The following is a 14124-nucleotide window of genomic DNA, read 5'->3' on the forward strand; positions in this document are numbered from 1 at the left end:
TTCAGAGGTTTAAGTCTGGAACTGGATTATCCAAGAAAAAAAATCCATTGGGGGTTCCATGTTCAGAAAATTAAGTGCCTGGATACTTACATCTGGCTTAAAAGGTCAGTTCACAATGACTAATTGGTGTCTAATTGGGAAGCAGTGAACCCCATGTTTCACTCAACTGTCATATAGAATGGCTTTGTAAACTGTAATGTGAACATGCACATTTTTTCACTCTGAAGCCAGCACTGAGTCAGTACTGAGGTACTGATCTACTGTTCTCTTTGAGGGCAGTAACAATTTCTAATAAACACAGCAATAATCTCTAATTAAGTTACAAATTTCACTTCTTTTCTGGAATTAGAAAAGATAGGCAAAGCATCACCCCCATTCATCCTCTAAAACATCTCATGGCTTTCATTTCTGTCAAGCTGGTCTCCTATGCCTTTATTGCTGGAACCTTTGGTTGGTTGAAGATATTCTCACTTCAGCTGAAAACATAACTTCAATTTTCCTCAATGTCAGTTTTGTGGTTTGCTCATTTTCCTCAATGTGATTTGTGATCACGGTAACACAGGTTTTATTTGTATGTAGACAAAAGAAAAGCCCATTTAGTACTCCAGTTGCAACAATTTACTACTTTACTATCTATTAAATGTCTCATCAATTCAGCCCAGGTGCTAGCAAGATTTTCCTCTTGGTCATGATCTACTAAAATACCAGCAAGGGAAAAAGAATTTAAGAACCCATTAAGACAACCATAGCAACTTCCCCTCTCTTTTTCACTCCATCCATTAAGCATGTTTCCTCCCACCTAAAAAACTGAAAGAATCACAAGCCTCCCCATGATATTTAAGTATCTTGCTGCCACTGAGCAGCCACTACCACACTACTTTTCAACATGTGAGGTATGTTATACATAGATCCCCTAGCAAAACCTGAATTTGTGTGTCTTTCCTTCCTTGCAGCAGGAAGCACTATGTCCACCTTGTCAAACAATCTAGAGCCTGTGGCTTTGGGGCAAAGTGTACCCCCAGAAGAGGTGCTCCTAGTGCTGATAAACAGTAAAAAATCCAGCACCAGAAAAACAGAGCAGACAGGTATACAACAGTCTGAAACACAGCAATTCACTGAAGTTTATTACCAGAACACATTTTCAAAATTAAAACTAATGATGCTTAAGACCATTTTCAATTTCAAACGTATTATAGATCTCCCAACACTCCTGAGAATGCTAAGCAGAGTAAAACCTACACGTTGCTATTCTTCTGGGATATGAAAACTGACATTTTCAGAACACTGTCCTTTAATCTCACTGTCAGTTGCCCATATGGAAAAGCACAGTAAGAGCTGCTGAAATACAAGGCCTCACAAACTACCCAAAAAGTGAGCTTTTAACAAGGAATCTTGTCATGGCAGATCACAACAAGATCACTGATCTCCACATTGGTGGGTTTAAAATTTCATCTCTGCTCTGACTCTGGTTTTCTGTGTTCATACATTAAGCAGGATTCCATACAGGCTCTAGCAAAATACAAACTAAAGCTAATCCAGCACTGAAAGTTCTCTGACACCATTTGCAGAACATGAACAAGCAAAAAACTATTTTACTTCAGATCCCAAAGTTAGGTTCCTTAAGTCTCCTTAAAGTTTCATGTAGCCTTTATGCTGACATCTGCTTTCTACTAAACATGCTTCTAAGGAAAAAAACACATAAGCACTTAGTGAAGCTTCAAACCACTCCAAGCTAAACTGAAAATGTCAGTTTGGTAGGGCTTGGAATCTACTATACATTTTATGTTCAGGTGGTAGCTCTCCTAATAAAATATACAAATGTTCACTTACTTTGCCTTCCAAGTTAAAAATAAATTTTAATGAAAATTATCTGTCAGCAAATTATCTCCAATTTCGCTTCCAGTAATAGTTAAAATAGTAAAATTCAAAATACATGAAAAGTAATAAGCACTTGCCTTTGTGTCCTATTAACACATCAATCAGACTTACATGGCAATATATCCTTGTATCTATTCTTTTTAACATTTTCTTCTTTTTCTCCAGTGGCTGTTGGGTAGATTTTCTCTGTTCTATATTTTGTTGATAATCTTCTTAACCTCTGAAATAAAACATAAATGTTATATATTGAGGTCTCAACTGAAACACAACTAGGTATTGCCTTTCTTGATAAAGTGTAAGAAGATCACACACAAATGCCTTGTCTCTGCTTTCACATTATTCACTATGATGAACTTTTTAAAAAATCTAATTATCCAGTACTTTCAGATCATCAGCAGTTTACAAGCAAGTTGAAACCACCTCTATACATCATGAGAAGTGGAACTTTGAAAATGTGCATACAGAACATGGCTATATTTTATATAGGAAAAACACAGCCTAAGGAGTAACAGCTGCATTAAGAAAACCTGTGAGAAAAAAAAAACTATTGTAGCTCAGAACACTCGAAGGAAGAGAACAAAGCAGGCTTAGGAATAGCTGTCAGCAGCTGGCACTTTGCTCTGAAATGCATAACTTCCAACACACTGACAACTGAACAGAAAGCAAAATCTCACTTCTAACAGGCATCAGCTCTTAACATCCAACACCTGCTGAGTTTTAAGCATACCCAAAGAAAGAAGGTCCCTTCCTCTCAGATATAATGTTTGCAATTAAGTGACATAAGTGATATCTTAAGCTATCTCAAGATAAGAGCTTAAGATAAAGTCTGCTGTATTCACATGCCACTTTTCCCCCCTTCAAATGGAAGTTCTAGAAGTTATAAACACTCAAAACCTCTAAGAGCATCCAGCCCATGCTTTCCAGCAACCTAGGAAATAACAAGAGCAATCCAGCTTTTACCATCCCACTCAAATTAGGCCTTCGCAACCTTAAAGCTGGAGAGGAAGAAAACAGTATAAGCTCTCTTTGAAAAAATACAAGAGGATCCATCTGTGCTTGTTATTTTAGATGGTGTGAATCCAGATTCAAAAAGGAACCTGGAGGACTTGTGTAATTAACTCTGGCTTCCAACTAAAACTAGGTGGTTGGAAAACCAGCCATTCAGTTCACACTGACCTGGTGGTGGTATCTATGATGATCAAGAGGAAATCAGAGAATGCAGCTTCAGAGAAGTATAGAACAAATGCCATGACTCTGCTTTAAAAAGAATCAAACAGTAAGTTTAGAGAAAAAACTGCCTCTAAAAAGCATGAGTAGAGGCAGAAGTAGTTTGCATCAGAAAGGATACACTGGAGAATGTGATAAAAGAAAAAGGTATCAAGGGGCACTCTAGATGATTCTTACACTGGAGAATGTGATAAAAGAAAAAGGTATCAAGGGGCACTCTAGATGATCCTTTTTATTTTAGCCCATTTTAAAGGCATGCAAGAAAAAACCAATAGGTACAACTTGGACCTATCATAAGCTAAAAAGTCTGGAGTCACTAGTACCAACTCTCATTTTCTAGAAAGTGATACTATGAGAGTTCAGCATATCCTTTATCCTTCTCCCAAGCATGATTCAATAGATGTAGAGCCTGATAAACAGACTGGAAAGTAGGACAAGTATAGCCCAACTTCAAGAGAAAGACTGGAAATTAAATACAGGTTGATTTTAACATGAATCTGTTCCTAAAATACTTTAGGATCCATGCTGTTTGACTGCTTATTGCTTATAATTTTTGATTGCTTATTTTTGATTGCTTTTGAGTAATCAAAAAGACTAAGCAGTACTCTGAAATTTGTAGTAGTACCGGCTACATAGAACAGTAGCTTCATCATGCTTTGAAAGACACAAAATTGACAAAAGAGTAAGAAAGAAAAAAAAAAAGTAAACACTGAGCTTTAAAGGAACCACCATAGGAACGGAAAAGTACCACTCAGCAGATTCTGCCCTATATGTAACAGAAAATTTCTGCAGAAAGCAATTCTAGTGCACATGCAGTCTGCTGTAGGGTGCAAGAGATTCCGTGCTTCCTAGGTTACAGCCTGGAGTAACCAGAAGGAGGAGAATGTACTCAGTAGTGGAACGAGGGTACTGACAGGGCAAAAGAAGAAAGCATTTTGTTCAGGCTGTGGTAAGCTGATGACAAGATAACCAGTAAGATCCGTCACAGTCCAGTTTCAAGCTAATTCATAATAAGCAACTGTCTACAGTACAAAGCAGCACTCATTTGGGTTATATCCGTAAACTACCAAAGAGCTTCCCAGAAAATCCTTAGATGCCAACAGCAGGGACATCAGAGATCCAGTCTGGTGCCTCTGCAGATAACTCTGGACACTTCCATGACACTGGAAGCATCTGGAACTGCTATTCTGGCACCACAGAAATCTTCATTTATATATTCTTTTAAGAACAAAATGGTCAAAAAGTAAGCGTATATTCAAGATTAAAGAACTACATTGATATTCTCATAAGAAAAGCTCAACTTTAATTCTGCTTATTCACTGCATGACAAAAGTGGTTTGTGGGATGATGACAAGCATTTACCACATGTGACAGTGGGGGGATGAGCCTCTGAAACAATTTGTGTTTCAGAAACATACTTCCAGCTTCCACAGTGGTTTTACAGACTCTATGACAAGTCTATTTCAGTGTTTTCACAAAAAGACAAATCAACTTTTCAAACAAAATTCATGCAGTCCTACCAGGTCAAGAAAAACTTAGTCCAATTGGTTCTGGAAACAGAGACCTCTGACTTTTGCAGTCAATCTATTTCATCTATGTAAAACTTTAGAAAGCCTGTAAAGTGCTTCCTACTTAGTAACGTTGTTTGTGGATTAAAGAAAATATATACACTGCCTACTGAGATTTGAAGAAATCACTCTAAAAGCCTGAGCCTTATTTAAGATACAGAAATTCTTGTGACTCCTTTCTGGGCTTCCTGTCAAGGAAAGCACGAGAACAGCTCACCAGGGCTTCAATTATTTAAAATCCTCAAATTGTCTCCGAAGCCTTATCTGAAATTGCTGATGGTCAAAATATCAGTTAGTGAAACAGTGGTGTTTGCTAGAATCTTCTTTTTAACTATAGCTGAGAAGCAGGTTTCCTAATGTGAAACACCAGCTGCTAGAATACTCCACAATGTTCACTTGCTACTTAAAAACAGGCAACAGCAAGAGGCTGAGGAAGCTCTGCATGGCCAGCTCTGGCAGCAGAGTCATGAGGTAACATCAACCACAGCTATTTCTATCATCCTCTTGACAGTGCATTGTTCTTACTACTAGCAGGGAAAAAGAACAATATATGAACTATGTTCAACTGTGCTTTCATCCTAATAATTTAGATAAACATTACTGGGAGAGAACATATTTCCTGATACTTTCATATGGTGAGATATATAGTACCTGTGATGAGGAAGCTACCAGAAAGATAACAAAATAACTATAATTTGGTTATCTATGGTCAGATTATACAGGTTTCAGATTCCATACCAGGACTATTAACAAGATGTCTTTGTGAAAAGACAGCTCACATGGAGACTTAAATGTATCACTGATTAAATGGGGCTCTGACTTTGTAAAATTGATTTGGTTCCAGAAGCATTTTGGCTCACTGTTCCTGCAAATCCAACTGGAGTTTCCCTATACTGCTTTCTTATCACTGAGGGTTCTGGGAAACTCCAAAACAAGCTGATGCTAATAAACCCAGCTCTCAGCTGGGACGGACTATCCTTAGTCAGGGGATCCTCTGCAGCTCTGGGTTGCAAAACCAAGGGATAAATGAACACAGTGGTTTCCTTTAGTCACTCCATCAGAACAAGGGCTGTGTGAGGTGAGTGGAGCACAGTGCAGCTTAGCCCCAGTGTGATGTTATGTTACATTCCCAGTGCTTTGAGCTGCTTTGTAAGACAGTAACCAGAAGTGGAATCACCGATATTAAGGAGAGATTTAGCCTTAAATGAAAAGATGTAGAGAAAAGAAGAAAGGGAAGACTTTTTCCTACTACTGTCTGGATTTAAAGCTTCTCAGGGAAGTACAAACCCAACATGTATGATGCATTAAGAAAAGATACCAAATTAACAGCATCCCCATGACTGGACCACAGAAGAGTAGGAGAAATTGTCTAAAGGCAAGTTGAGATTTTTCCACTAAGAGCACTCCCAAAGTAGGTTTTATTCCAAACTAAAGAGGTTATTCCAAAAAATGAGGTTTTATTCCAGCTCAATCAGGCAGCTAAAAAGAAAGCAAACTATGCTTTTTCCAGGGTCACATGAGAAAGGCTGGGTCTGTCACCACTGGTAAGGCCCCTGCAGCTCTTCAGTTTCAGTGCTCATGTTTTAACACACATAACACCCTGAAACAGTCAAAAGCACCCTGTGACAAGCACTCAAAAGAAGAGCTTTACAGCTAATACAGACTGGATACAATTCACACAAACAAGCAGCATAAGGATTTAACAGGTATCGGTTAAACCTCTGTCTTTGAAGAACACTTAGTTTATTTAATCATATGAGTTCTCCCTGAGAAATTTCATAATCTATTACCCTCAAGATTTCCTACTCCCCACTGTCTTTACCATTCCCTTGTTCGTGATTTCACAGTATGTGAAATGAAGCAGTAAGTTCCATGGAGAATATATTTTACTTTTGTTTCTGCTCAGTACTAGGAAAGAAAAAGGGATGGAAAAAACCACACACGCGCACATGCACAAAAAACCCAACCAAAATAACAAGTTTTTCTCCCTCTTCCTTCACAAAATGCAGAAATCTTCCTCTTTTCCCACGCCTTGGAACACATTTCCTTGAGGTCAGTGTTTGGTTTTGGCCCAATACATATTAAGTTAAAAAAAAAAAAAAAAAAAAAAAAAAAGAATGAAGAATGATTTTATGCTGAAAAGCTGGAGCCTAACAAATGCTCCAGGTAAACAGCATAGCTGTTCATGCAGTCAAGAAACATTGCTACTGAGATCTGGTTTGGGGTCTAAATTACCTTACTGAAACATCTCTGTAACTCAAAGGTGCTGCTCCTCTCAGTTATGGAACAGCTGAATCACTAAGTGATGACAGAAATTCAGTATTAAATATGCTGCTGCTGGACATGCAATCAATTCCATTAAAATATGTGCTCTCTTTCACCAGAAGTCTAACTTTTTTTTTTGTCAGAAGCATGCTTGGCTCTTGTATAGAAATACAGTATCTGTAAAGACTTTCAGTAGTTCAGACCTCCCAGTATTCAAAAAGCAAGATTAGGATGCCACTAATACACTTACATTAGCTCATAATTGGCAAGTAGAACACCCACAAGGTTTTAACAACTCTCCCTCCCCAAAAAAACACAATCTGAAACCTTTCCAGATACAAGTACAAAAAAACCCAAAACTTTTGACAAGCACCAAATCAGTACTTCTGTGAATTAACATGTAGAGAGGGAATATATAAGGGAACACAAAGTGAAAGAGAAGGTATGAAACAGAAAATACATTTCTACTAACTGGAGAAAACATCCTTACTACTATTTTCACCCCTTCTTTGAGGCTGTGTCTGGAAGCCAAGGAATGTGCTAGTTATAAAGAGGCCATTTATGATGGAGTTCAATAGCATTTTAAAAGCCAGAAAGAAGTAGCCTCATTAAAGAGACAAACTTGCACTAAGATTTCAACTGTAATAAATCGAGCCAATAACCAGCACAGTATTTATGGATATGCAAAGAACTTTGGGTCATAATTGTTTACATTTGCAGTATGTCAATTTTTGTCTAACAAATGTGTCCCTAACAGTTCAAAAGCACACACCTTCCAACCAGATTATACCAGTTCTGGATCCAAAAGATAGAATGTGGAATGCAATGGCCAACAAAATTCTCATAATTACTGCAGAAAGAGCTATAAAGCAACTATTCACATTAAACTAAAGGAATGGGTAGTAAAAAACCAACAAATCTGGACAATACATTATTCACAAGCATTATTTTAGATTATTTCTCTCCATATAAGCTTTTCTTATTAGCTGAACATTCAAGAATTGAAAGAAACACAACTATGTCTGAACAAATATACTCAATTTACTTTGTTTCTGCTGAATTTTAGAAGTCCTTAAACCTTCTGCATATGATATATATGTATGTATATATATATATATATATATAGATTTAGGCATATCTCTTCTACAAAAGTTTCAGGGGCATATAGGCTGCATTTTATACAACCTTACAGACCTACCACTCACATAGACAATTTTTATTTCTTCACTTATATTTTGATAATTGAGCTTTTTCAAAACCAGGAAAAGGATCCAGTTTCTCTGAAATATAACCATTTCAAATATATTGTCTGGCATATCATTAGCACTTAGTTCCATGATAACCTTAATCATAGCTGTTCTCAGGCCATGCACACCCAAAGGTGACTAGAGCCAAAGTTGCTTCTGCAGCCGTGTCCTTATTTCATTAGAATGCCCAGAGACAAGACTACTACAGTGAATATACTAAAAAGTAAGTTAAAGTAGTGTTTTAATCAAACAGTTTACAGTTTAAACTTATTAAATCACAAACATTTTAGAGGAAAATTTTAATTCTGAAGACTTGTAAAAGCTTGCATCAAACTCAAGGCTGAAGTAACAAGTGTATTGTTTATGCCTCCTTTTAAGACCAGCACTGAAAATCTATATCCCTGACACTACTGAAATACATCCTTTATATACATTTTATTACTTTAACACCAAAGCTGCGAGTCAAAGTTTATTTTAATTTCCAAACACTTTGTGGTATGTCTTTATTACATTTATAATGTAATTACCACTGAAATTCTTCTTTTTGAAGAGCAGAGAAATGCTTACCTCATATGAAGCATGCACTCAATCGCATAGAGGTTTCTAAGGAGTCCCTCATTTATCTGTGTACCCTGCAGGCTGTTTGTTACACAGCTAATTTGCCAAATACAGTTCTTCTACAGTGCCAAATTTCAACAAATAAAAAGGTACGAAGGTCAACTGGTGAAATGAATCTAGTTCAGGCAAGTGCCTTGTCAATCAAGCTGCTGATAAAATTAAAATAGCCCTCAACTGTCATGTTTTTAAAAGCTGAAAATTTACAACCCAGAATGTAGACCCTGATGGTTTGTTTGCTAAACAATAGAGAACCCTCATTAAGTTTTTTCTATCTGTAATACAAACAACTTTATTCAACAGCCCTGGGTTCTGGATGATAGATTTGCTTCCAGATATTTCAGAAACACAGAGGAATATCTTCAGATCCAGCCTCAAGATTCATATCTATAATTCTCATCTAGGGGGAACAAGTGACAATGTAATAAGACTCCACTTCCTTTCTTGGGAAAGGAAACTGTTCTAATCTAAGCTTCAAATAAGGATTTGATACCATGCCAATTCAGAAGAAGAGAATGTGAATTTTTACAAGAATTCAAGCAAGGCAAGAGTCTCTTTAGACTGCTTTTAAAAGAAAAATATTGAATACTATCATCTGACTAGAGGAATTTCACAAGATGAGTGTCTCAAAAAATTTCCCAGGCCAATCAGGCATTTTCTTTCATGACTTCTCATGGAAAGCAGAGCACATTTACAGACATTTGATGACAAAGCTAGAAAACAATGAGAGGAAGATGGGAATATTACACAAAGCAAGCAGACAGACTTTCTTGGTAAAAGAAATGACTCAATTTTAAAAATGCCAAGTGAAGTTGCATACTAGAAGCTGACAATGAAGAGGACATATATGCCAATTAGCAGAAAGTGACTAAGTGATAACTTGTGTTTACACCAGTCATGGAGGAAATCCACGGGGTACTTAAAACAGTCTCCATTCAGCAGTAAGTCCAGCATGCTGGGATGCTTCTGGGGACAAGACAATATAATTTCTCCACAATCAAAAGGAGATAAAAGCTTTTTCTTCTTTCTTAATTAAAATAATGGGTGAGGCTGTGATTTTTCTTTTTTGATGGATTTTGTGTTCTTACTTTTCTTCATGGTCCAATGCTAATAAAACTCATTCAACTTGGAATTGCTGAAATTTTCCTCTTCAGACAGTAAGAATCATATTTTACATTATCTATTGCTTGCAATGTATAAGTGCCCATTAGCACAGGGTAAGAGTTAAATAGCATTTACATTTTATTTCCTGGAATTTCACATAAAACATGAATTCATTTTTATGTTAATCTTTTTTTTCTGACAGTCTGGTTCTACTTAGATATTTTTGCTGTAAAAAAAAGAATGCTAGCAAACAGTAAAGTAATCTTAGCATCTTTCAGCTAAAAGTTCAATTTTTTTTTCTGGAAAAAGAAGCAATATTTTCCTTCTAAAGGCCATAACCAAACCTGTTAAGTCTAACATCACCATCACTCTAACCACTGCCAGTCTACACTTTATCTGACTCTTCCACCGCTACATGGAATCTGAGAAGCTTCTTCTGCATTTAAGTGCCTTTTTAAAGTTGATTTAGAAAGTTACTAGGTGACCAACAAATCCAAACCCAGTATTGTTTAACAAACACCAGTGCAAAATGACTAGAACCCTCAAATCATCTGCAGCAATGTTGTTACCTGCTCAGAGGTACAATGATTTACTCAGTCCACCTCAACTGTCTCTAATAGTTTAAAAGTTAAGCATGGCATCTTATGCTTTCAAGTTTCATGAAGTGTTTACGTTCTTAATTTTTAAAATTCAACTGTAATGTCTGTTTTTCACTTTAAAGGAACAATCAGTTGGATGGCTGCATGGTCATTGTTCAGTGTCCAAGTGGAAGCAAGTGATAAGTGTTCATTCCTCAGGGGTCAGTATTAGGACAAGTGCTGTTTAATATCTTTGTTGGAGACATGGACAGTGGGATAGAGTATATTCTCAGCATGTTTGCTGACAATACTAAGCTGTGTGGTGTGGCTGACACCTTAGAGGGAATGCAGGGCATCCAGAGGGACCTTGGCAGGATGGAGAGGTGGGCCAGTGCCAACCTAAGGAAATTCAACACAGCCAAGTGCAAGGTCCTGCACCTGGGTTGACACAACCCCTGGCACAAATACAGGCTGGGGGAGAACTGATAAGAGAACAGCCCTGAGAAAAAGGACCGGGGGGTGATAGTATATGAGAAGCTTGACATGAGCCTCAAGGGTGTACTTGCAACCCAGAAGGCCAAGCACATCCTGGGCTGCATCAAAAGAATCATGGCCAGCAGGGAGAGGGAGGTGATCCTGCCCCTCTGCTCTGGTTTTGAGATCACACCTGGAGTACTGCATCCAGCTCTGGAGGCCCCAGCACAGCAAAGATACAGAGCAAAGATACACTGTTGAAGACAGTCCAGGAAAGAGCCACAGAGATGATCAAAGGGCTGGACCACCTCTGCTCTATTCAGCCTGGAGAAGAGGAGTTCTGAGGAGACATTATAGCAGCCTTCCAGTACCTGAGGGGGGGCTACAGGAAAGCTGGGGAGGGGCTTTTCAACAGAGAGGGCAGTGACAGGACCAGGGATAATGGTTTTAAACTAAAAGAGGGTAGATTTAGGTTAGGCATTAGGAAAAAATTCTTCACCATGAGGGTTGTAAAATACTGGAATAGGATGCCTAGGGAGATTGTTCATGCCCCTTCCCTGAAAGTGTTCAAGGCCAGGGTTGATGAGGCCTTATCCAAGCTGGTTTGGTGGAAGGCGTCCCTGCCCATGCATGGAACTTGGATCTTGAGGATCTTTAGGGTCCCTTCCAACACAAACCATTTTATGATTCTATGAACATTTTCAGAAACTGTGATTTCTAAGGACTGCTCTCTACTTAGAAACATTCCTAGGGAAACTGTGTTTTTGTTAAAATTTCTTAGTACTTAGTTCCCAGTTACACTAACAGATGTTTGAAACAAGCTGCAAAGCAGCACTACCCATGTGGTATTAGGATTAAAGTTTCATAGGAAAGAACTTAAGACAATTTAGAAGCAGTATCCATCTCAGAAGTGAGAAGCTGGGACATTTGCCTCTTCTTGCAGTGCTACGCAGGTGACTTTTCTTCTTCACAGGCTAGGAGGACAACTGAGGGATATCTGCAACATCTTAAACCATTTTATTACAAGCATCTGAGGCTCACATGCAGGTAACTTGACTGAGCAAAAAAATCCCCACCACCACCAAAAAACAGACACTTGGACTGCAAAACCCTTAATCATTAAACCCTGGAAGTTACACAGAACTGGAAAGGCTTTTTCCCACACACACACCTTTTTCCAAAGAACCCTGAGGATCTAAACAAAAGAAAAATGTAGGCAAGAATCCAGAAGACGACCTGAAAGCAACAGTTTGCTTGCCCTGTGCCTATGGAACCCATCCACTAGATGTCAGTGTTCTCTCGGGCAGAGGAAAACCACCTTGGATCCCAACGAGAAGGCGTCATCCTTGGTTATCAGGTCAATCGTAAAGGAGGAAATTAGTACAAAGCATCCCTGGGTATCACCTGGGCAACAACAGAAGCAGCCAACAACAGTAATATTTGTGGATATCAGACAAGATACATAAACATACAAGATACAAGAACATAAATATAGTCCTGAACACAAAGTTTAGCCAGTCAGGTAAAAGGCTAAAGGCCAAAAGCTGTTTCTTTCAACATTACTGATTAAAAAGTACAGCACATTGGTCAATAGATACTCAGGCATGCTGAAAACGAGTGATAAAAAGGCCACAAGATAAGGATATTTGTGTTTCCTATTTCCTAAAATACCTCAAAACAAATTTTTGGACATAAAATACCAGACAAAAGAATGGGCCATGCCTCTACCAAAATTCAGCCAGGTCTACAGAGACTTAGACTCAGAAGCAATAGAATAAATTATTATAGCAGTGTGGAATCCTCTGTGACAGGCATGAAAACCCCACCCTAAATACAGGGTAGGGCAGAAGTCAAAGTTCAGGCACATTAAGTGCCTGTTGCAAGAAGAAATGGGTGGGTTAGATTCATCTCCACTGAATCTAAATACTAAGATAAACTATATATTTATAATAGAATCAAATATTTCAGTTGGAAGTGACCAACAATGATAATGTAGTCCAACTGCCTGTCCACTTCAGAGTGTCTAGATTTGAGTCTAAAAGGAGAATACTGACGTAAGAGTAATCTTAAACTTGACAGTATCACCACATACTGGGAAATTAATGCCACCCTCCAAATTACAGAGGACTAACAGGCAAGGGCATGCCAGAGGGGAAGCAGCACCCTGAATTATAAAAGCAGAAAGACAAGTGAGGGAAAGGTGAGAAAGAACGAGACAATTTTCTATAATATATTTTAATGCACCCAGGATAACATCTATACCATCAAGGAAGTAATCACAGTAGTGGTAGTACCCACAAGAAACCTGGTGGTTCTTAGAGAGGAGATTGAGAAGGTTATGAAGCTGAAAAATAAGAAGTTAAGAATTTTGGATGGGTTACAAAGTACAGATTTCTTTCTCTTTAAAGGTAACATGACAATTTGCCAGAGAACTCTCACTCCATCCACAAGGAAGAAAAAACCTTGAAGCAGATTTAAGCAGGTGCTAAACCTGGGTAAAGACACAGGTCCAAAAGCAAGACTGCATACTTATACCTGGTATCCTTGCCAGACACGAAAAGGCTAAAAAAAATTCACCTCGAGTTTCTCCTTTAGAAATAGGAACTTAAAAAGAGAGAGAGAAAACGAGGAAGTTGAATAAAAGAAATTATATAGAGCTAAAGAAGTAAAACGTTTGCAAGTGGCACAGAGTTTGTTTCCATGTGCCAGGGAGCAGTACCTGCTGCTATGCCAGCACAGCACTGATGGGTTCTGATGTTCTCTGATTATCATCCTGCTGTTACCATGTACCCAGGCTGCAGGAGCTTCCACTCACAATCTGCAATCCTAAAAAACTGCTGCTGCAGGATGGCTGCTTCATTCATTAAGATTCTTCCTCTCAGTATCCACAAGTCAGAATAAATTACTAGACTCGGCATACATTTAATTTTGCACATTACAGAAATTTTGTATTCTGAAAAAAACCACAGATTACATGATCCTAAAATTTACCTACTCATCTTCCCCCCCAGTTACAAATATACCTATTGTACCATGTACAGCAGATTATTTTTTCTTTTGCAGGCAGCATAATTCAATCTCCTTCATCTCATTGCTTTGTCCCCAACACCACAAGTGTAGTTATGATCCCTCTGACTGTTCTTTGTTTTCTAATCAAGTTACTTTTAA

The 14124-nt window shown here is 38.1% G+C and overlaps 1 protein-coding gene across 1 annotated transcript in view; it reads right to left on the reverse strand.

Annotated features, from left to right (window-relative positions):
* The window catches only part of PTPN12 (protein tyrosine phosphatase non-receptor type 12), a 69213-nt gene that overhangs the window by 37942 nt on the left and 17147 nt on the right, over positions 1 to 14124 (reverse strand). The window contains exon 2 of the mRNA XM_030464557.1: positions 1990 to 2098. Within this exon, the coding sequence (XP_030320417.1) occupies positions 1990 to 2098 (109 nt within the window). The remainder of the gene's footprint in view (positions 1 to 1989; positions 2099 to 14124) is intronic.

This window comes from Calypte anna, chromosome 1 (assembly GCF_003957555.1).
Source record: "Calypte anna isolate BGI_N300 chromosome 1, bCalAnn1_v1.p, whole genome shotgun sequence".
Lineage (NCBI taxonomy): Eukaryota > Metazoa > Chordata > Aves > Apodiformes > Trochilidae > Calypte > Calypte anna.